The following is a 25,095-nucleotide window of genomic DNA, read 5'->3' on the forward strand; positions in this document are numbered from 1 at the left end:
ATATATATATATATATATATATATATATATATATATATATTGAAATAGATTAATGTATATATGCATAAACAAATATAAAGTTCTTGTTGTAGGTTTTGGTTCTTTGTTAAAAACAAAAATTAAGGAGTATACAGTTTTACTAAAACTACAGCCAGTAAAAAACGCAGCATATGTGATAGAAGCACAGCAGCAGTGTTTGTTTTGCCATTTTTACACGAACCTGGTAATAAGGCATGTCTGTACATTAAACAAACAAGAATAATTATTAATCCATGTTTATTTTCAAATCAACACTTTAACGTTCACTTGTATCTAAGGAAGGCTGGGGAGGTAAAAAAGATTAAGGGGTGGAATTAGGATAAGTTACAGCTCATGAGGTACTCCATCAGAGCATCTCTGACACCTCGGCCCTGCTCTCCATCTTGTGGGACAGCGACCAGGACGGGCTGTGCGGCTGGTTCTGCTCCAAGTTCACGGAGGTCATCCATTTTGGTTGTGTGTTGTTTTCCAGCTCTTCTTCTAATACATGTTAGTGGTGCTTAGAAAAGAGCTTAATGTAGCACTACCGCCACCAGCTGGTAAGGTGCGTTGATATTAATAATCCGCCCACTAGAGGTGAACAATACGCCCACTAAACGGGAACTATAGGCAAAGTGGAGACACAAAAATAGAGGTCCCACTAGAACCGGACACAACAGGCTACAACAAGAACCAGACCTGTGGATACCAGGCTTAAATCTTCCAGCAGCCAATGGATCTAAAACTTTGGCCAAATGTATTTGATTTATCCACACCGCTGGTTTTTGCACCAAACAAGCCATTCCTTTTGTAATTACCCTACTTGCTCAGCTAGAGAAAAGGCATGGATCCATGATTCTTCTCAGTTAATGGGAGGTAATGGTCTTTCTCCCAGATAATGGTCTGGCTGGTGGTTGAGGCACTGCATCACGCAGAGACCCTGCGTGCGTTACGATAAAACCCTTGTTTACTCAGTAGCAAGTCTCTGCAAGCCTTTGCATTGTGCTGCTAGAAATCAATCTTGGACAGTGGTCGCCCTGCCTCCTGGCCATCTGCAGCCAAACCGCTCCGTCCCTTTTCATACCCCGGCATTGTCATTCCTGCATCCCTGCCAGAGGTCTTTGGAAACCATTTCCTCATATTTTCTATTTCTCGTTCCTCCTGCTCTTTTTTTTTTTTTTTTCCGATGATGGGGTGTTTTATCCTCTGTGTGTTTTGAATGACTCGCCTCAACTTGGCAGTGATTTAATATGTTACCGTGCTCCATAAATCCTTTGTCTTCCCACATGCTGAAAGCACGGAGCACCGGAAAAAGCTCGATCGGCTGTTTTCAGGAGTAACGCCACCCCGCCCCATACACACACATCCGCAAACCAATTCCATTATGATCACAGTCCGATAGGGCAAAGCATGCCGTCCCAGCGCTCCTCTGGAAGGAGGGCGGTGTGAAGGAGCAAATCAAACCGATGGACTCATCGTCTGTTTTCTTGTCTACCCTTCACATCCAAGGTCTCACTCCTTCCCGCTTTCACTTCTCGGGTCAAAGATAAGATGATTCCTGAGGCCTCATTTCTTCTCAAGTACCAACCCAAGAAAAGATGATTATTTAGACCTAAAACTTAAAGCAAGATTAAAGACCTTAAAGGAACGTATATTGCTTGCTGCTTTTTATACCAGAATTTTAGACTGGAATCATTTTATGATGAGAAAGAATTGTATATTTTGACAATAAATTTTGTGGCTCACCATTTGTCATTTACCGAAGATATCTCTGACAGAATGTTAAAAGTGTATGGAACTGTATATTAGAACTTTTAAGTCAATTCAAAGTCAACTTTATTGTCAAAACTGCAATATGTACAGGACATACACAGGATTGAAATGTCATTACTCTCAGACCCCTGGTGCAACAATAAGCATTAAACATTTAATAAACATTAGCATAAAATTAAATAATAAAAGTACGATACTATCCTAAATTGTAAGTATAGCAGTGTAAGTATAAAAAGTATATCTATCTATAAAAAAAAACTACCATGTAATATTTTAAATGTGTTAGTTTTTTCCCAGTATGTCAACCATTTGATGACCAAGAGTTGTCTTGATCAGATTGATTTCTCCAGAGTCTTTGTCCCCATAGCAAAGTGAAAAAGATTAGTTGGAAATACCCTTCGTCCATCTGTCTGTCCATCTTCCAGTCCTTGAAAGGTGTGATAAAGATAAATTCAAAAATAAATGGGGCGTCACGGTGGCGCAGTTGGTAGAGCTGTTGCCACTCAGCAAGAAGGTTGTCGGATCAAATCCCGACTGGGGGAACCCTTATGGGTGGAGTTTGCATGTTGTCTCTGTGCATGCGTGGGTTTTTATTTAGAAATTTTAATATCATTAAAAAAAAACAAAAGTAATTATATACAATAGAAAACAAAAATATGTATACAATCAAAAATAAAATGAAAGGCAGCAGAAGAATAAATCCCATATCTGCCCCTTTTTTCCCAGAATATATTCAAACAAAAGTAATTTACAAAAAAAAAAAAAAAAAATCTAAATAAAAACAACATCAACTCAAACAACAATTTGTATAGATACACATTATACTTTTCCAATGTCCTTCAGAAAACTAACTTTTAACTTTTTTTTTTCTGGGAACTCAGTTTCCTCCCACAGACCAAAAGCTTGGGCTGATTGGTAAATTGTCCCTAGGTGTGAGTGAGCGAGTGAATGGGTTTTTGTCTCATTTGTCTCTATGTGGCCTCGAAATGGATTGGAGACCTGTCCAGGGTGTCCCCGCCCCCACACAGGGAAAAGTGGACATGGGCACCAGTGATCCCTGTGATCAAAAAAGAAAGAAGTCTATAAAAGATGGTGGATGGATGGATGGATGGATGGATGTAAAAATAAATGAGGTATTGATTTCTATTTTGGTATGTGGCTGCATCTAGACATAAGAAAGGCTCCTTTTGAAAACGGGGTTGCCACGTCAAAATTGTGGTGGTCGATGGGGTGGCTGAAGATTAATCTATGGTGGGCAAGGCCACATTGGCCACCCCTCTGGCTCCGCCATGCACCTGGTGATGGATAAATTTGCTTGCTCCTCTTGCCAGGATCTGTCACTGTGCTGCCAGGGACAAGGAAAAACAAAACCTACCTCTTTTCTTATACGCACTGTTACACCTTTCCACTTGAATAGCACTAAACACATTAATGGTTACTTGCATTTCCTGTTCAAGTCCAGTCCAGAAAAAGACACTCAAACTACAAACAATCACTTTTCAAATCCCTCAGCGACGGGGGACATCAATGTCCTGATTGTTTGAAGCTGTTTTTATAAGAACTTTTGCTTGTAACTTGTTCATGGATGTCACTTTCTCCACAGACCCATGCAGAGACCAGGAGAACGGCCTGACACTGTGTCGAGTACAGACTGCCACCCGGCAGCCCTTTTTGTTTGGTCCACCGAAGTCGTGCCCTCCTGGAAACGGGCCTCTGTGTGCCAGCGATGGCCAGACCTACAACAGCGAGTGTGTTATGTCGACCACAGGCATTCAGAAAGACATCAAGCTCAAAAAGATCCACGATGGGTCATGCAGAAAAGAAGGTACAGACTCGAATGCAACGAGAACATTTGCTTGTGGAGAGTAAAGATTTAACTAAATATTTCAAAAGCTGTTTCAGATCTAGACATGTTTTATTAAATTTTATTCACATTTTAATACAAAATCATTATATAAATTTTTCTTCCACTGTATACATGTCCTTTTTTTTTTCTCAACTACATTTGTCTATAAAAGATAAACTAGAGAAACTAAATTTTATCTGGTAGTGCAGTGTGAGTGTTGAGTGCTAAACAACTGCTGAAGTTCACTGAAGAAGTTGAAACTGAGAAAGGGCTGAACTATTTAGGAAAATATTCTAATAGCAATTATTATTTTTTTACCTCAATATTGCGATTTAATATGCAATTATTTTTCAAGGTCTTCTTCTCGTGTATTTTTCAATGAACACAAGCAATAAATCAATCTGTTTCAGTTGCAAAAAAAAAAAAAAAACAGTTTTCAGCTCTGCTGCAACTCTGTTTCTTAATTTTTTGTACAGCTCCATAGCAACTTGGCTAAAATGTGTGCGCGAGGGCATTTTGTACCACTTATCTATTGTGTTTACCAAAGCTGTAAACCCAGGCCTGGTCACTATAGTAATGGCCATCATGTATTTTGCTATGAACTCTGTTATTGCTCGAGTTATTTCTGAGTGCAGTTTTGAATTATGTTCATACGTAGTAATACCTTCGAACAGTTCAGTCAGTGATCCCTGTCGGCTGCTACTTTGCTTACTTGAAGTTGAAGCACTGGTCTTTGGCATTCTAGCCATGCAACTATCGTGATTTTTTAAGTGTTGATAAAGATTTGTGTTGTTACCTCGAGAGGTAGCAACAGCAGCGAGGCAGGTTCTGCACAAAACACGTCATTGTGCAGCGTCTTTTTTTTATAGGCAAAATAATTTCAAACAACGGACGTGCTTCCCCTCTTTGGTGCCAAACTTTCAAATGTATCAGCTTCCATCGAGCCTGACGCCACTGTGCAACCAGTTAAAGCGCGGTGTTAACTTCTCCCTCTCCCTGCTCTGCTCTGCTCCGTTCACTCGCAAGTCACGTAACCAGATCATGTGACCAGTGAAATTGCAACCTTGGCAATTAGAAAATCTTGTTTTATCATATTGCAATATTAATGCAAATGCAATTAATTGTTCAGCTCTAAACTGAGGTATCGAAGTAAAAAACAGTAGCTAAAAGCTACAAGTTTTTAAATCCTGCTTAAAAACCTACTACCACTCCCTGGCTTTCAACACTATGATCTGTGCTGAACCTGTATGCATCACACTGTGTTAATCATTATGTTATTATCTGCTATTATTTTTGTTTTCTTATATTTTGATTTTACGTTATGTTATATGTTGCTTTGTGCTTTACCTGTTTGTTTCTGTTCGTACAGCCCTTTGGTTGGCCTTGTCGCTGTTGAAAGTGCTCTATAAATAAAATGGTATGGCACAACTTGAACTTTAAACTTTATTACAAGTAGCAAAAGGCTAGCTAAAAAATAAAAGTAGCATAAGACACAAAAATAGAGCAAGTAAACTGAAGCAGATTTAAAAGAGAACGATTTGAAATGAAGTTCAATCCTTTGAAAAGCATTAAAGCTACGTAAACCAGAAGTTATATCACTCATCTTCTGAACAAGCTGAACCCTTTAATACGATAGCTAAAATAGCACAAAGTATGCAGGAGTATGAAGATGCCAAAAAAAAACAAGAAAATTAATAAAACAGGAATGCAATAGCATGGATGCTGAATCAACGTTCACGTAACAAGACGAATGAGACTGTCACTGTTGTCCAGAGAAAGCATAAGTTTATTTCTTTCAAAGCATTCTGACATCCAAAAATACAAAAAAAAAAAAGATTATAAACTCCATATTTAAAGATTCTGAGAGAACAAGCTGAGCAAAATGCACAAACCCCTTGTGATGTTTGCAAAGTCCATTTAGCCACGAAACGTTCTTATCACATGCAGGCTGTTGTTAAAGTGGCTGTTTCAGTGGGAGATTTAACAAAACAGGTGGACCGTTTATTAAATCTCTCCTATTTACTGTAACCTCTGTGATGCAAAGATAACTGGCTCGCAGGTCACAGAGTCTGCACCGTATCCCAGCTCACCTCAGCTTCGTCCAGCCTGATAAGAGTCTCCAGGACTGTTATCTTTGCTATTAGAACACGGGGTTTAAGTCTTAGTCAACAAAGAGCCGTCAGCTTTTACTGTACGTTCTGATAGCCATCGGAGGAAATCCAATTTTCCTGTTGTGTTGTTGGAAAGGCCCCGCAAGGGAGCAGCTGTGCAGGTTTACAACGGTAATGTGCAGAGACGTGCACCATATACAGACCCTCTGATACAAGAATGGATCTGCGCAGGGTGTCCTTTGGTACTGGCAGCAATGAAGGAGGATATATACCTTTCTTTTTTTTTTTTTTTACACACCGGTTCTGCTTCCTGCTCTTCTTGACAGGCTGATGGACAAGTGTGAAGGCTTTAAAGCGCATAAATCCCAGCCAAAGGAGATTTGGGAGTTTGTGTTTGTGCGCACGCGAATACATAGGTTCATGCATGTGAGCAAGCGGTTGAAATATTTCTTTACCCTTTTGTGCGGCGGCTTTTTGCAAATAAAAGAGTAATTTAATTTCAAACAGAGATCCATGAAATCATATCCCAAAGCAAATTACAAATTGGTAACTAATGAAAATGGCCATTTCGACTTGTAACCGCCACGTTGCACATCCTCGTAGGCCCCTCACTCAGATAGAGCAGCGATGTAATTAAATGTGGCATGACAAGCTTTTAAAGAAAAGAGGGGCATGAATTGAATTGCTGTACAAATTTAATCCACTGATCAGGAAGGAAATAAATTTGAAGTCTGGCGAGTGCCTCCAGAAAAAGAAGCCACCTTCAAATTGGATTTTCTCACTTCAGTGGCAAATGTGCCGTGTCACATTACCAGCATTTCTTTCGTTGTTCTTAATTCATACTGTAGATCTCTGCTAAGTAACTCAAAGTGTTCTGAGTATAATGGTCTGAATTTAAATTAACTTTAAAGTTTAATTTGAGATTAACGCTTGAGTTTTCAAGAAGTTTTTTTTTTTTTTTTTGGGGGGGGGGGGGACTTCATTACCACGGTTACAGAGTTAACTCCAAAAGTTAGTCCGTTATAGACTATTACTTTACTGAAAGTTTCAATTAATGTTTCCAGTAGTTTGTGAAATATTTTACTACAGACAGAAACACACACTCTGACCCAGGAAAAACATGTCAGCTGAAGCCCAACGGTAACTTAAACACGTACGGTAGTTATATTTACTAGTACTTGATAACAAAGTGTAACTAGAGAAATTGCATTTCCTTTAAAAATGCAGTGTGGATGCTTATTGCAGAAAAACTTGCTGAGAAACAGCTGAAATTAACTATTAAAAAAAATGCTGAAATGTAGCTGAAATGGAAGAACAAGCTTAAATTAACAGAAGAAAGCAGAAAGAATACATATTTGCTGAATTAGTTTTAAATATCTAGAAATTATCACAAAAATTTTGAAGTTAGCTAAAAAAGATGAAATTAGCAACAAAAAAAGGCTAAAAAGTAGCTGAAAGGAAGAAAGAAGCTTAAACTGCCAGAAGGAAACAGAAAGAGCTGAAATTAACTAAAAAATGTGGAATTAGTTGAAAAAGCTAAAATTAGCATAAAAACAGCTAAATAGTAGCTAAAATAGCAGAAAAAGCTAAAACTAGCATAATTATGCTGAAAGGAGTACTGTATAGCAAGCTAAAATAATCAAAACAAATTAATTGGGCTGAAAGTAGCAGAAATTACCACAAAATCTTGCATGTATCAGAAAACAGACAAAATTAACTAGAAAATGCTAAAACGGGTAGCGGAACAGATAGAACAAGCTTAAATTAACAGAAGAAAGCAGAAAGAACATGTTTGCCAAATTAGGAAACGAGAATAACACCAAAATAGGAAATTATCTGAAAAAAGCTGAAATTAGCAACAAGAAAGAAACCCAGCTGAAAAGTAGCTTAAAGCAGAAATAAGCTTAACTTAGCAAAAGGAAGTAGAGAGAGCACGTTTTTGCTGAATTAGGCAAAAAAAAAAGTTGAAATTAGTGCAAAAAATGTGGAATTAGCTGCAAAAGCTGAAGCTACCATAAGAACAGATAAATATTAGCTGAAATGGTAGAAAAGCTAACACTTGCAGAAATTAGCTGAAAGGAGCATAACAAGCTGAAATTAGCAGAAAAAAGTACAAAAATGTTGTAGTTAGTAGAAAGAATCTGAAAAGAGCAAAAAACAGCTGAACAAACATCTGAAATGAGCTGAAAGAAGCTGGAAAAAAAGGTTAAATTTGCACAAAGAAGCTGAAAGAAGCTGAAGCAGAACAAAATGTGAAAGGAGCAGTAAAAAGTTGTAAACAGCTGTAAAGATTTGAAGAATGTAAAATGAGCTCAATTAATTTTCTCTGATGAAAAAAAATGGCAGAAAAGGCTAAATATTTCAAAAAGCTAAAGTCGCACCAATACCAAAAGTCATTGCAGGATTGTCCTTGAAAAAGCTGAACGTTTTGAAATGGCACAAAAATGGCGGAACAAGAAAGATGCCGAAAAAAACGTACGGAAGAAAAATGGATCACAGTAACGTGAATGCTGCATAAACATTCACACAATAAATGAAGATTTTAAAATCTTGTTATAATCTTGTGTCAGTGTGTTTCTCACATTGACTTCTTGAGCATTATTTAATGTGGTTACGTAAAAGGTTTACCCCCTGCTGCTGAAAGAGAAGCTTCTACGCCCAGAGCCGAAGACTTCAGTCCACCCTGACATGTTATTACTGTTTAGATAAAAACTGATTTATTTCCCCGAGCTTTGGCCGGCAGAGTCTCACCGCTCACAGAAGTCAATTCAGCTCTTTCATTGCTTTGAATATTGTTTTTTTACGCCTGTTGGGTACGTGTCCTGTCCTCTCCTCTGTAGTGATTAGTCTGTCACGCTGGCACCAAACCTTCTGTTGGAAACCTCTCCAAATGGTCTTATCGGCGTCTCCACAGATGTGTGTCAAATTAAATAAAAAAACCTGAACAAATACGTGAATGTAGATGCTTCCGGGGCTAAAATGGTCATTGAATGGTTTGATCAGTCTGAAAACGAGACGGGATTAAGGCTAGATTATTGCTGAGTATTTAACTTCTCTCTCTTTCTTTACTTTCAGAGGGCTGCGGAGAAGAGTGTCTGTTTAACTCTGTGTGTCTGGTGGAGGAGCTGGGCTCCCGCTGCTCCTGTGATCCCATCGATTGTGACGGCAGCTACAAGCCCATCTGTGGAAAGGACGGGCGCAGCTATAACAACGACTGTTTGCGACGCAAGGCGGAGTGTCTGAGCAAAAGTCTCATCCCCATCAAGCACTCGGGGCCCTGTGGTGAGTGGATGATGGAGACTGGTCCCTCCTCGTGTCAGTGTAGCCGTGTGCTTTCTGTCTCAAGTCTGGCTCTCTGCGTGTCTCAACTTTCCTGAATGTTGTTTGAAAAGTTGGTGCTCTCTAAAGGGTGGGGGGGGGGGGGGTGGGCTTCTGGTATCTAAGAAAAAAAAAATGTCTTCCTTAAAAAAAAAAGTGCCTTCACTTCTCATATATCTGCTCACCCCGTCATGCTTCATACCTTCATCTCAAACCGACAAACCAAACGCCGCCTTCATGTTTCATTCATCCACACTTTGTCTTTGACTCCTTTACTCGTGCTCGTCTTCCACTCCAGAGGTTCCTGTCGTCCTTTTATTCTCTGTCTTTATGTCTTCTTTAAAGAAAATACTATTCTTTCTTGTTTCAGTGCATCAGTCTGTCTGAATGTCTGTCTTTGTCCATGTGGCCGTCTCCGTTGGCTGTCTGGGCGCAGGTAGACGGTGGGGTCACCCGGTAGGCGACCTCATCTGGCGGATTCTGAGGGGTGAAGCCTTTCCCCTCGCCCCGTTGGGACCTAACAGGAGGGGGTCTTGTACTGCTTTCCTTTTTTCCTCTCGCTCTGACTGCCTCCATGTGTCTGTTTGTGTCATTAATGTCTTTTTTTTTTCTTCTGTTTACCCTCCTGCAAAGATGTGACCCGTGAGGTTGGAGAAGTCTCTCCCTCTTCCTGTTCTCTGTCTTTTCTTTCCTGTCTAACAAAGAAGAACAAGCTTTTTCTCTTCCTACCTGCCTAAGCGCTGCTCACCTCTGACTCTTTTAGTGCATGCTGTGATGCACATCGGCTCTTAACCTCGCCAACTCCCAAACAGTCCCTCTCTTCATCACCAGTGCTGTCTAAAAACCCTTATCTAATGTGCAGATCTCAGTTTATGACCATTTTGGAACATAAAAACCGTTTTAGGGCTGAAGTTCAGCTGTTTTTTTTTTTGTTTTTTTTGTAATGTGTTGGATTCATACTGTTATTAAAGAAAGAAAGAAAGAAAGAAAGAAAGAAAGAAAGAAAGAAAGTCATTTAGGAAAGAAAGAAAGCAACTAAAAATAGAAATACAGTAGTCACTTGCTTATCACAGGGGATTCGTACCCTGAAACCCAGCGATAAGGGAGGAACTGCAGAGTAGAAAAAGTAGTACAAATAGTAAGTAGTAATTTATTTTAGGATATACATATATATATATGTATATATAAGGCATTTTAAAGCCTTCCCATACTCTTGCAATAATCTAAACAATGTCTCTAAACTCTAAATGTCCTAAAAGAGCACAGCATGTCATGATTTCAGCTCCCCGCCTCCTCTGCTCTTTGCCACCTGCAAGCGCTCTTGGCCACGCCCACTTCCCCGCTCTGCACAGAGGACAGCTGATCAGCTGCAGCAGGAAGTTTATCCTGCAGTAAGGGCTACACAAAGGTGCAGGAGGCGCTAAATAATTTAAAATAATTTATTTTAAATAAAAATTCCATGTCAATCGTGTGGCTCATCCATCAATCAGCCAATTGTGTGTCATGTCCAGTCTTATTTTGAAAAACCACGAAAGAGCGAGTCCGAGATAAACAAACGGCGTAGTAGAGAGGGACTACTGTATCTTAAATTTCAAGATTTTAATATTTTGAACCATTCCAGTCTTCTCTGAGAGTAGAAGAATTCCCCAGTCAATGTTTTATAGTGTATAGTAAATTATTCATATACTAAATGTATAATCAGTTTAAAAGTTTTAAATCAGCGTTAAAGAAAGAATGAAGTCAGCTAAAATATTCAGTAAGTTTTGCTTGTTTTCAGTTGTCATTGGCACGAATGTGTCCATTAATTCCTCACATTAAACGCTCGGTTCACCCCAATTAGTCAAAAATATTTTCAAAGTCTTTCGCACAAAAAGCCATTGACCGTTTTTTTTTTGGGGGGGGGGGTGAAATTTGCAGTTTATTTGTCCCCGTGCCTCCCTAATCTTTTAGAGGTGATTTAAAGGCCTCATCTTGTGTTAATCTCTTGCAGAATTGGAAGTAGTTTGGCTCCTTCACCATCCTAACGCTGATAGCTGAGCGTTTATGATGAAGCGGGAGTAATCTGCTTATGCTGCATGGTGTCACATTACCTCAAGCAAGAAATCCTCCCAGCACACATGTTGTGTTCCTCTGTCCAGAAGAATTGTAGGCTTTCATTGTCGCCGCGACAGAGGCTGATAAAACGAGAAAGATTTGTCCGTCCTTCAGTCGTTCGGGTGTCGCTGAATACCAAAATTATCTCCAGTCGTCAGCGTCAGGAAGAGCCCAAACTCATTTGCATTATTAGACCCGATGAGCGGCGCATAAATTAAACACTGGAAAAGGCAATTCAAGCGTATATACATATATATATATATATATATATATTTATATATATATATCCATTATTTCTGTCAAACACAATTCCTCCACCCCCCTCCCTCATTTGTTTAGTTACTTCCCCCCCTCTCTGTTCATCCTTCCAGTCTTTCACAGAGCTTCACAACCATCAGCCACTGGTAGTGTGTTTCTTTAATGCATTTTTTTGACATTAGCATATTTTTCAAAACGCAGAGCAACAAACGACAAAGCTCCCCCTCTTCTCAATACGGTTTTAATTAAACATCAAAAGAGGAAAGCGTTGGTGCCCGCTGAGACCGTTGCCTTATTCCGACAGATAATGTGCGTGCAAAGTGCAGGTGTGTGTGTATGAAGACGAACATGTTCAAAGTTTGTTCTCTCTTTCTTCGGTTCCTCCTTTTTGTGCAGCCGTTGAAAATGGTGTCAGAAATCAATAAGCATCCCGTCCTGATTGTGTGATGGGAAACACGGTTTCATGTTTGATCCAGTCTGCTCCCAGAACGACCGTCGGGTACAAACGTATCGTCATGCATTACTGTCACACTTAAAACATGTGTTGTGCTGGGGTGGCCATCTTGGATTAGGTTGGCTTGGGGGAGTGGTGGCGCAGAGGTTAGAGAGGTGGGCTTGTGATCCGAAGATCGCGGGTTCACGCCCCCGACAACATCAAAAATTGTGGGTGGGGTAGGTGAAACACCCACACTTGCCCCCACCCTCATTCACCCCACCCTGGGCCCATGAGCAAGGCCCTTAACCCCACCATGTGCTCCCTAAAACAGGTCTCTCTTGAAAATGAGTTCTCGTGGCTCAATGAGACTAACCTGGATAAATAAAGGCTAAATGAAAAAATAATAATAATTTTGAGGGGTACATCCAGTAATTATGTTTCATCAGTATCCATCTAGAGTTTGTGAGCTATTTTGTAACATACACACAGACAAACGCAAGAAACCCACCACCCATCTCCACCTTTTGGCACCAGGTGACAGCTGTTTAAAACCAAGTCCTGCTCACCAAGTTTAAAAACCATCCCAGACTCTGACCACAGAATGTAGAGTACCTGTTTCAAAGTGGATTGTTTGACAGATTTAAGTTTATGTTGATTATATAAAAGCCGTGTTTGGTAAAAAATAAAAATCAATATTTTATGATAATTTGACAATCTAAAGCACGGCTATTCAACTCAACTGCTCAGTGGGCCACAGTTTATGAAAGCCAACAGCTCAGGGGCCCAGCAATTAAATCATTATGTAAATAAACCAAGTATTACCAATGATCTGTTTTAAATTTGTTTATTTTGTTGCATTGAATCCTAAATGCAATAAGCAGAAACCAAAACCCAAACACAAACCCCCACGGGCCAGAAGTGCCCACCAGTTGAATATCCCTGATCTAAAGCCTGGAAAGACGCTCAATCTGCTGTTATTCATTGCTCGTGTAAATGCAATGGATTAGCATTGGATTAGATAAAACAATAATTTGCATCTTTTCAATACAGATTGCAGTCAATGAAAAAAATTCACCTCAGAATAACTTCTGTAAATGAAACGTGTACAGAAAGGAACTTAACTTTAGAGGTTTTCTCCAAACGGTAAAGAGTGCCTCATAAATAAGCATGAAACTGCCATTTCGGGGGTGTTTAACCAGGCAGGCATTTGGGCCTGTTTTTCGGCCAGGCACGTGTGCCACCGCGAGGCAAGCTGCTCTAGCTACATGAAGGCAGTGGGATTGACGCAGAACATCTCCGGAACAAGAGTGAGGGACTTTTCAGAATAAAAGTTTAGACTGGATATTTATATTTTGTCGTGTCAAAAGTATTAGTAACCTTTGAAGCCACCAGCGTGAAGTTTTGAGAACAATAAACAGCAAAACCCTTAAACAACGATTCTTGGTCACATTACTTTACTTTTTTCTTTTTTTTTTTTTTTTAACAAGACATATTTATTTTTTTTTTAAAAAGCTTAAAAAATATCATATTTACATGTGCCACTTAAAGCCTAAAGAACTTTCATATTTTGTCCAATTTACTTTGGAAGTCTTAACTAAAAAGAAAATAACTTATAATAATAAATATGATAATATGCATGCTTGTATGTATATATATGTCAAATATATATAAACATCCATCCATTATCGTCCACTTCCTAGGGAGGTGCTTCAGGCAAATCAAAATAAATTGACAATTAGATTGCAGTAACTGGTGTACTTTGGTTTCTAAGCACAGTATACCCACTACAAAAATGTAGACTACACCACTGCGTTACAAACAGAAGAAAGCAGATATGTGTTCAGATTTGTATGCCCATGGTCCACAAGGATCCGGACTAAGATCAGCTGTTGATTTCAGGTGAGCTTCACTTCTTGTTCGCGATGGCAGCTCTGTTCAAAGTTTTGCTCCTTGCAGGGCGTGTCGTTGCTGCACCACATGAAAAAAGTGACGTATGCGCCATCCCGTATATTAAATGATAGTTTTCGGATAAATAATGATGCTTTTCATTTTATTCTCTCATCTCATTGGCCGAGCGGAGCATGTGACAGGGTGATCGATCACGCTGCCAGCTGTCAAAGGGATGAAATTCTCCACCTCTGACAGAGCCGTAAATCTCCTTTCATAGTGGTGACAGCATCTAATGTCACCCCTCCCCTGCCTGTACTCACCCCCTCAAAGAAAGACGCAAAGACAGTGCTGTCCGCCCCCGGAAAACACTTTGATTGATATCTGAAGCTCTTCAATTTAGAGATGCAAACACCGCATGGCATTTAGCTGATTAAGTCATGTCCAGGCCGAGAGAGCACAAGCTGATGAAGGACTTGCTGGAAGTGAATCAGAGCAGGCTGCTGGGAAGGAAGGTCGAACGTGTCCGTAACCTTGGATGCTGAGAATGTAAAAGCTCTGACACTGGAGGAAGATGTTTGTTGTTAAAAGACATGAAAATGAAGCATCGCTGCTGTTTACAGAGCAGCTGTTATAAAGTGTCATAGATTTGGTTTACTTCTGTTATTGACATCTTGTTTGCTTTTGTTGTTTGACTCTCGGCATGTTTCTCTTCTTCAGTAAACTCATGCAAAGCCATTAAAACCAGCACTGAGCTGCAATGAAACATTTCTTGATTTAAATGAGAAAATACTGTATGTGTGTGATGTTTTCAATTGATTTAAATCCATTCAAGCTATTTTGATTAGACTTTTTACAGCCTGGAACAAAAGCATATTTTTAGGCCGAAGCAAACAGCTCCTATTTTTTCCTCCACTTACCGTGTGATGTCAGCACAGCGGGGTATCGTGGTAAACTAAACAGGGAAGTGTTCATGCAGAGTGTGCCACTGTAGCAGAATTCAGTTGTAATTGGACGGCTACATTTAAAGGATGCAAAATAGCAGATCAGAAATGACTCAAAACTTGAAAGAAAACGGGAGCACACCGGTAATTTCGAGGACTTAGAAACTGATTAACAGATATTCCTTCTAAAAAGTGGTTTTTAGTGCCCCCGTTTTTAATAATCTCATTGATGTTTGTGCAGTTTCTCAGTAGCAGCAATATGTCTAACCAACAGAAAAGCCTTATTTTAAAAGTTTCAGGATTTGATATGCAATCTAAAGCCCTATTTGCATGGGATTAGTTGTATCTAGGGACCACATGTAATAAATTAATTACTCCCCAATGTCTGCTTTTTATGTGGCGCATTCGCACGGAATAACCAAATTTGAGATTTAGCTGCAATTTACGGACATTTTCCAGATATGCTGTTAATGCGCTGTGTATTGCATAACATCCGCTTGTGTGTTCGTGTGTTGCTTTTGTGTTGCTTGTGTGTTCTGTTACGGGTCGATGGACTTTTGCTGCTCCGAGACACAAAAGGTTATTTATGCTCTCCAATGTAGCCTCCATTGCCAAAAGCAAATACAAATGCGCCCAGGAAACAAAAACCACCTAATTACGTATCGGACCCGGCCCATTTCTGTCCAAATCACAGAGATGCCTATTTGCATTGGATTAGTATTATCACAGGACCTCGGAGTTCAGTAGGTAATTTACGGGTGGATTTTTACTTTACAAATTACTGACATGGCACGGGATTAACAACACAGACAATCTCCGTAATTATTACAAATAGCATATGGTCCCTAGGCAAAACTAATCGTGTGCTAATGGGGCATAAGTTCAGTCAGAGTCAGAGTTTCTTTATTTGTCATTAGTACATGTGGTGGAGCGAAATTTTGTACACAGGGTCCCAGTTACATCCAACAATAAAATGTAAAAGAAAAACCGTAATAAGATCGAAGATATGAACTAAGAAAAACATCAGCTAAAAATACACTGAGCACTAGTAGCATAAAAGCAATACGCTGAACAGCAGCACAAACATGAGTCTGTGTGAGATGAGTACAAATGAACACGGCAACATGAAACAGATCAGCAGCAACATGAAACAGATCAGCAGCATGATGTGATTTTTTTCCTGGTTAGAGATTCATGAAGCTGTTCCTCAGTCTAGTGGTTCTACATTTAATGTTCCTCAATCTCCTTCCTGAGGGGAGCGGGGCAAAAAGTGTGTGTGCTGGGTGAGTGGGGTCCTTCATGATGCAGGTGGCCCTCTTCCTGCATCTGGAGGTATAGATGTCTGATGGTGGGGAGGCTGACTCCAAAAGTCTTCTGTGCAGCCTTCACCACTCTCTGCAAAGCTTTTCTTTCTGCAGCTGTGCAGCCTCCATGCCACACGTTGATGCTGTAGCACAGGATGCTCTCCACTGCACACCTGTAGAAGGAGGTGAGGACTGAGCTTCCCAGACCAGCTCGTCTCAGTCGCCTGAGGAAGTAGAGTCTCTGATGAGCTTTTTGATCAGGCTGGTGGTGTTGTTGTCCCAGCTGAAGTTGTCATTTAGGTACACACCCAAACCGCTTCCACCACAGTTCGGGTGTGTGTGTGTGTGTGTGTGTGGGGGGGGGGGGGGGGGTACAAGTTAAAGTATGTGTAAATGCTACAACAAAAAATGCTTAAGAAAAACTTTTCTTTTTAAATCCTGTTTTCTTCTCAGGGTTTATTACAGCTCATTTTTTCCCCAGCAGGTTTTCTGTTGCTCCTTTTACAGTTGGGCTATTTTAGTGCATATTCAGTAGTTTGAATCAGTGAAGGGTGTTTAAAGTAGCTCACCACAACTCCCTGAAGGATGTTGATTCAAAGGCCCTCATGTTTGCTATTAACCACAAAAAAAGTAAAGTGGTCTTCAAATTTGTAGACTGTTTATAAAACCATCTGTGCTCATGTTTTTGAAAGCGTAACTACGAAAATAATATCTGAAGGCAAAAGTTTCCAAATCTTTGTTCACAGCTTCTTTCATTTGTTTGTTTTGGTCATTTTATGTGCATGCTGTTCACGATCACGAGCGCGGAGAAACTCGTGCAAGTCCGGGTGCGTTGCTTGAAATGTGTCGCCTGTCACTTCTGGAGGTTAACAGAAAATCACTCGGTGGTAGACACGTTGTCATTGACAAAGAGCCCTGCAAAGCAGGAAAGAAAAATCAGTCACCTTAGGTGTCAGGACTCGGTGTAGAATATTTTATCATTTGCATGTTTATTTGATGAGCATCTCCCTCAACGCATCTGTGATTGGACTCACAAACAGTCGTGGAGCTTCGGCATGGAAGTCAACCTGAGATCGCCGGTGCTGTTAGCGCTAATCAAGTTCATTAGAGGAAGTGCTGGGGGAGTCAGATTGACAGCAGCTTGGGACCACCAGTCCACTTTACAGCGGCCCGCGGGGCTGTCATTAAGAAATTGTAGATGAATGTGGGGCAGCAAAGTATTGAAATTACTTGAGGCTTTTGGAGGTGTTTGTGTGCCACTGGGCTGTGATGAACAGTGTGGTTGTGCCAATTTTTACATTTTTCATTTTGTTTTTGTGTCTTTTGAGGCCACCTTCATGCTGAAGCTGCACACTTGTTGGGAAAAGCTATAAATGCTTTTCGAACTTGTATTTCTTGTCTTCAGACATCAGTTTGATGAACCCCTTTTGAAACGTTTTTTTTTTTCTTGATAAAAGTTTATTCCCACCCTTCATTGATACTTGTCTCGGTATTATGCATCTCAGCTTGTCTTGTCACCCCCACCGGTGCCATTTTTGCGTGTCTCCATTTTGAAGAGTGGCACGTTCTTAGTTGAACATGCACAAAAGGGCTTACCTCCTGCTTGTGATAAGTATTCAGTGGTAGACACACACAGCCTGCGGATATGCCTTTTGCTGTATGCAAATAAATGCTTTTTTTCTGCACCTCCTTCTACTAATATCATACATAAATGTTTTTAATGTGAGGGTGCCAAAGGGAGTCTGATCAAATCCCTGCACGTGAAGAAATCTGAAGGCGGGTTTTGCTGGGAGTCCTGTGCTGTATGGGCTTCCAGTTGTAGGTGACTCCTTCCTGCCAGTTGGCCACTACAAACATCACCTGGATTACACTGATTCACTGCCCTGCATAATACAGGGAACGATTTGGAATTGCACACAGACCCGTGGGGGGAAAAGTCCAATTAACATATGCATGAGCTGAGCAGAGATGGGAGGAAGCTCTCACCAGAATAATCTCCCAGCATTTCACCAACATGTTACGAGAGGTTAACTGGGCCTCCGCCTGCTCTCTTCAGCCACCAATCAGTCGCTGCCCATGACCTAACAGGGGACCACTGTGGCATCGCGTCAATCTACCAAGGGGTTGTTAAGCTTTAGAAATTGCACTGTGGCGCCACTTTATCTGTCACAGAACACTTTTAAGTGGACGGTAACAATACTTCAGGCTGACAGGTTAGCAGGTATCAGGATAACAGAAAAAGGTGTCCTATCAATATTCAACGTGGCTTCAATGCTTCTTCTGGGGAAGAACTGACACTATGGCCTAACCCCGAAGTAATCCTCTGTCTTGAAGTGAGGCCATGCCATTAAAATACCACACTAATTAAAATAGAAAGTTATACCGCAACTGGCGTGAGGATAAAGACGAAGGTGACACTCGGAATGTAAAGTCCTCTGAAGCAGAATGGTGGTACATATTCACTACAGAGCTGAATCCTTCATTAGAAAAATGGATTTGTGTTCTTTTTTCCTGCAGACTTCCTTCCCTCTCTCAGCACACAACTCGCTGCATCTGTACCCACTATGTCCCAGCTTCTGGTTCATGTGTTCAACCAATACAGACGCTCCCATTCAACTGTAAGGCCAATTTTCACATTGTCTGTAAATAGCTTGGTTTAAACTTGGCTACTTTTTTAACTGTAATTTCACAACAGAAAAATGGCACATGCATGAAAAGTTGGATTTAAGTGTTTATAAAAGAATCAGAGAAGGGGAGCTGAAAAAAGGCTTGTGAACAGCATCCCACAAGCTTTAATGGTTTCAGGCTGCCATTTCAAAGACTTTAGCTGCATCCAAGAGAGGATACAATGACAGCGTCAGGTTTAACTGTGCCACAAGGTTTTTTTTTTTTAAACTTGGACAATTTTTTCTTGTCTCTCCTATTTTATTTTCTTTACTTTTGTTTATTTGTCTCCAAGTTATAAATCACTAACACATATTGTCCCTCAGTAGCTACAAATAGTATCAAACTTGGCTTGTTGCTAGTCAGTAAATGCCATTCAGAGCAGGAGGAGTCTTCCAAATGTTTCCAGAATGCCTCACAGCTCAAAGATGTGAGTCTCAGAGATGTGCAGTCCTAATAATGGAGTTTGTAACATGTTCAAACAATTTGTGGAACAAGTTTTGTCTCTAAATAGTCAAAGAAGCTGTGGGTGTCTCCAACTTGACTCAGGAGCGTTATGTGTCCTCTGACATATAACATCCTAGTCCAAGTCTAAAAACAATGTCGATGATTAATTATAAATATTGTAAAACTGATGTACAGTAGCCCCTCACTACTTCGTGGTTCGTTTGTTGCGGACTCGCTCCATTGCGGTTTTTCAAAATACAATCGGACATGACACACAGTTGGCTGATTGATGGATGAGCCGCACGATCGACATGGTTTTTTATTTAAAATAAATTATTTTAAATTATATTGCACCTGCTGCACCTTTGTGCATCCCATACTGCAGGATAAGCTTCCTCCTGCAGCTGATCAGCTGTTCTCAGTGCAGAGTGGTGAAGTGGGCGTGGCCAAGAACGCATGCAGGTGACACAAAGCAGATGAGGAAGGGAGCTGAAATCATGACATTCTGTGCTCTTTTAGAGCATTTAGAGTTTAGAAACATTGTTTAGAACATTGCAAGAGTGTGGGAAGGGGTTTAAACACCTTTATATGGTTCAATAAACTACTACTTACTACTTGTACTACTATTCCTACTTTGCGTTTTTTCACTTATCGCGGGGCTTCAGGGTACGAATCCTCCACGATAAACGAGGGACTACTGTAAATCTTATTTTCTTCGTTTTAAAAGTGTAAATGTAGACGCAGCTCTTGTTGGGGAAATGAGCAAGCTGAGGTTGTCAACAAAATAATGTGCATGGCCAAGAATGAGGTTGTGCAAGCCGTGCACATGACAATAGGGCTTGACTTTCAAAAACTGTCCGCTCAAATCACGGCCGCGCGGCTCACTGGTTACTTAGTCAAAACCTCTCAGACCTCTGAGTCTGCATCTGAAAATTCACATATTTTCTTTAAACTTATAGATTTTTTTTCTACCAACTAGTCTCTCAACCGTTGCAGCTCAATGAGACACCACCTTCAGGGAGATTAAAACAAAGGTTGGAAGAGGAACACTTTTGAACACTAATCTCATTCCCGAGTGTGAAACAAAGAGAATGAGAGACAAAGGCGTTATCGGAGGCTGCAGTTGCATTTACCAGCCTGTCCTTGGGAAGTGGACTGGTGAGGTTTTTTTTTTTTTACGAAGGCCAAGGTTGTACGGTTAAGCCCGAATCACAAGTTTACAGCTGTTAAACACACATACACACACGGAGACACACACAAATCATTGAAATGAGATCAGGAGGAATCAATTGTTTCAGAGGCAGAACCAAATTAAGCAGCACTGAGCTGCTTTCATATGTATACGGCACCTCCAAGCTCTTGTGAAACAGTAGCTTGGCATCAAAACAGAGAAATCAATAGCAGTTTTCAACCTGCTAATCTGAAACATTTACTCCAGGAAATGCAAGAGCCTGTGTCCTTGGTCGAGATCTATCTCAATTGCAGCCAGAAGTTAGTAGGAAAATCTTTAATATCCCCTCTTCTTTTTGTTATTTTAATACCTATACCTCGGCTTGGTATCCATTAAGATTCAGATAAATGATCCACGTGATTGGGCCTGAGATGCCTGGCTGATATTGATCATTATCTCACACACTACCATGCCCCCACAGCCCCCATCACCTCCTGTTGCTTTAATCAGAGTTAAACAAGATAATTGTCTGTGTTATCAGTTGATAATTTACCCCTGCACTCAACATTTATGAGCTGATAAATGACTCATGGGGGTCTGAGCATCAGAAGTCAGCCCCCACTCTGTTTTAATCTGATTTTAGAGTTTTGTTTTTTTTGTTTGTTTCAGCTGCTCTCTTCAGCAGAGGTGACCACAGTGAGCAAAAATGCATGGATGATTTGGCAGTTGCTTTATGCCATTTACTTTTCCAGACACAACCTGGACCCAAACCCAAGCCTTGGGATTACAAGGCCATGACACTGACCAGTGAGCTGTCGCAGATTTAGGCAGGCAGGGAAATCCCATTGAGACCACAGAGCTCTTGTGTAAGGGAGGCCTGGGTCTGAAGGCAGCCTAACATGCAAGTTTTGGACTGTGGGAGGAAACCGGAGTACCCAGAGAAAACCCACGCAATCACGAGAACTCGCAAACTCCACACCAGCACTTTTTGCTGTGAGGCAGCAGTGCTAACCACTAATCTACCGTGTTACCCAAATGATCTTCTAAAATGGTCACATCATTGATAAAATCATAGGAGTTGCCATTATACTGTAGTTTCCATGACGGTTCCAACATCTGTTGTAGCAAAACCAAAGTTAGAGGGCAGAGGTAAAAGGTGGAGGTCAGTTTTTGCTTTTGATTATAACCAGAATTTTTTTTTTCCTTTCTTTTGATCTGTAGATACATTAGAGGTGTGAAAATTAGTTAATTCATGTTGATTCACAAACATGTTCATATAGCAAATGCCCTGGCTGAGTTATGAATAATTCAGTTTTGACATCAAATAATAATAATAATAATAATTTTATAGGTGCGTTGTTCTTCTTGTACGTTTTTGCACCAAGAAAAATAGTTTCATTTAATTACCAGATGAAGAGTCTGCAAGCAGGTTTGTTTCTATATGTATACAAAATAAAAGGTACAGCAGATACGTAGAAAATGTGTAGAAACATAAGTGACTCCTGTAAAAGTTTTTTTTTTTTTTTTTTTTTTTTTTTTTTCTGGGAGTTGGTGTCATTTTCTTCACAGCACTGGTGTAAACAGCAGCAAGCTATTCACATCTGTATTTAGTGCTATACTGTACAATCTGGTCCCTCAAAACAGATGTTAATGACAGGTGTGAATGGGGTCAATCAGTCTAAAAACCCGTGTGACTCTACTGGTGACTAGTTGCAGCACAGGGTGGTTTGCTTTATTCTGATTGTGTGGAATAACCTGATTGTATGAACCACAGGTTCCTGATTAAAAAAAATAATAATAATAAAAACTAAGAAAGGGCATTAGAGTTGAAAGCAAAATGAACTGAAAAGGTCGGTCCTATGTGAAATATTTGGTCTAATTATCCTCATAGAATTGTGTTGGACCATTTATTTTCTATTGTATAAAAACACTGAGCTGTATCAGCCCATTTTGAATCATACTCATCGTCGCTGAGGGGTGAATTGTATCTTGTTATATTGTTTTTTTTGTGGCTTAATGTCTAAAACCACCGGTAGTGTCAAGATACCTATAACATCGGCCACATGCCAGAGATTCTTAACGCTAGCAAACACATAACAGTAATCTATCAGTCGGACATAAAACTTCCCAAATAAAATTCACCATTCCACCAGATCCTTGTCATCTACTTACACCTGATCTTCAATGTGCATTATCCCCACCTGGAGACAGTCTTCGATACCCACAGTCCTAATAATCATGCGCTTACACCCTGTCTCAGCGTACACAATGCCACGTAGTATTTTCCCGGACACACAAAGCTATAAAAAAATGATAAAGTCAGGAGGGGGCTGTGATCAAAGCATTGTTCACACCATTTCTTTCAGCTTCCCGCTCTCTCCTGATCAAGTCGTGTTATATCAGCCCAGCCTACACCCATCTGCCACTACTGAGAATCATAGGCGCAAAATCCAGCCTTCGTTTTAATGAAGTCATGCTAGAGTTTGTGCATGAGTGGGAGAGACTGAAGCAGACACCTCTCTCTGATGTTCACATTTCATATCTGCCTCTGCCCAGGAGCTTGCCTTTTTTGAATTATTAAGCAGTTTGGTCTTTTTTTTTCTTTTTGCCCATTTCCCTCTTTCTTTTCCATTTGCTACATTTTCTCTTTCTCTCTCATGCAAACTCTCGTATTCCCTCATGCTCTTCCGTTTCTCGCTCTGCTATGTCAGTTCAACTAGCTTTGGCTGAAGCAGTGGCTCTCACTGAGATGCAAATGCCTTCCTTTGAAGGGGCACAGTAGGAGCGTCAATTAATCCAGCCATTTACTCGCCTAAAAAAAATTGCTCTGCAACTATTGTTAGTGGACTGTTTCATCTTTATTGTGCTATTGGCCATTTTCATCCGCTGTCCTCGTGCCGTCGGATTTGGTGGGCCCTTCAAAGATTTAGTAGACATTTTGACAGTACAAAAGTGAGGAAATGGCATGGGAAACTGAAAAATCAAAGGTGCCGTAGGAGTGTGTTTGTGCTGCATTTTCCATAAATTATCTGTTATTTCCTAAACTCTTAATATTACCCAATAACTCCATGTAGCTTTGTACTAACCTACCTCCGTACTACCTATACCCTCTCCAGCCTGAGACCTTTCTCCAACCTCTGTTTTACACCTGTACCTGCCCTGTCTCACGTCATCCCTCTAACTCCGCTCTGTATTTCTTGACTGGTCGGCCTTCAGATCTCAACACACCGAGCCCGTGCTTCAATAAGACGTGCGATCATGGGGCGACGTGTGTGGTCAAGAACAACGAGCCAGTGTGCGAGTGCCTCCAAGTCTGTTCTCAGACGTCCGACCCCGTGTGCGGATCCGATGGCCACAGCTACGGCAGCCCATGTGAAATGCGAGTGATGGGTTGTGCCTTGCAGAAGACCATTCACATCCAACACAAGGGACCATGCGGTGAGTCATTTCACTGACAAAACACCACAAAACCACAAGAAAACATGCAAACTGACACCTCGTTCATGGAAGTAAGCATCTAGCCTGTGTAGACCACAGCGGGGCATTTGATATTCCACATTTGTATAAAAGTGCTGCCATTCCAAACCCAATCCATCCTTCAGTTTAGACGTACAACATGTTAGCTGTCCTTTTTTTTTTTTTTTTTTTTTAAGTCTACCTTTTGTAGCTTTAAATTGTTTGTTGCATTGCATGTATTGTGTAGGTGGCATTTACTCGCAACAATCTAGCCCACAGATGAATGTAATTTATTTCTCAGTTGGTATATTATTGTCATGGCAACCAAAGACTTCTAAATGACAGGCATGAAGAGGATGACATTTTCTGTTGCACTTACATACATCTATCCATCCATCCATTGCTTTTACCCGATTCTTCCTTTTTGGGTCGCGGGGGTTGCTGGTGCCCATATCCAGCAGTCACTGTGCGAGAGGCGTGGGACACCATGGACAGGTTACAAGTCCATCACAAGGACACATAGAGATAAACAAGACAAACATTCACTCTCTCACTCACGCTTATGGACAATTTAGAGTTACCAGTCAGCCTAACATGCATGTTTTTGGTCTGTGGGAGGAAACCCGTGTACCCGGAGAAAACCGACGCATGCACGGAGAGAACATGCAAACTCCACACAGAAAGGCCCCCGACTGGGATTTGGTCCGACGGCCTTCTCGGCAAGAGACAGAAGCTTTACCAACTGTGCCACCATGCCCCCCTAAGTGTACATCTAGTTAGGTGAAAATATGTTGTGTGCACACTCAGAAAAGATGTATGATTCATTTAAATGAGAAAAATGTTAGCAAAACATACATTTATGGTTTATTCTTTATTTGTTTTAGTAACTTTTTTTGTTGGTTTAATGTAAATTTAGCATTAATTAACAAAAAAAATAAAATACTTGTTGAATGAAGACAAATTACCATTTTTTTCATGCAATGATTTCATTTAGGAATAGGAAACTCTAGAAACCGTTAAAATATTTCCATACGGTTGACTCGGTTTTGTTATGTTTTTCTTTTGGCTACTTTTAGCTCTGTATTCAACTGAAATTTTAAAACTAATCTTAATTTAACTGGTTGAACAAGTTTTAAACAACTTGATAAAAGAACAGTTATGTCTGTTTTCATTCATGTTACGAGACTGGCATGAGTAACAGTACTTGTCCTTAAATCATTTGTTCTTCTTTCATTCAAAGGTTTAGGTAGAGGGAATTCAAATAACTCTGGTTGAATCTGTTAAAAGAAATAGGATGAAATCTAGTTTCAGCAGTCCAAAATAAGATAACTCAAACCTATTGCTAATATTGAGTCAACCCCAAAATAT

General features: G+C 40.4%; 1 protein-coding gene across 1 annotated transcript in view; it reads left to right on the plus strand.

Annotated features, from left to right (window-relative positions):
• The window catches only part of LOC119417727 (agrin), a gene marked incomplete in the record, with an annotated part of 254,818 nt that overhangs the window by 122,183 nt on the left and 107,540 nt on the right, over window positions 1–25,095 (plus strand). Inside the window, 3 exon segments of the mRNA XM_037684999.1 lie at window positions 3,395–3,616; window positions 8,824–9,030; window positions 23,488–23,709. Of these exon segments, the coding sequence (XP_037540927.1) occupies window positions 3,395–3,616; window positions 8,824–9,030; window positions 23,488–23,709 (651 nt within the window).

This window comes from Nematolebias whitei, chromosome 11, assembly GCF_014905685.2.
Source record: "Nematolebias whitei isolate Nwh7 chromosome 11, NemWhi1, whole genome shotgun sequence".
NCBI lineage: Eukaryota > Metazoa > Chordata > Actinopteri > Cyprinodontiformes > Rivulidae > Nematolebias > Nematolebias whitei.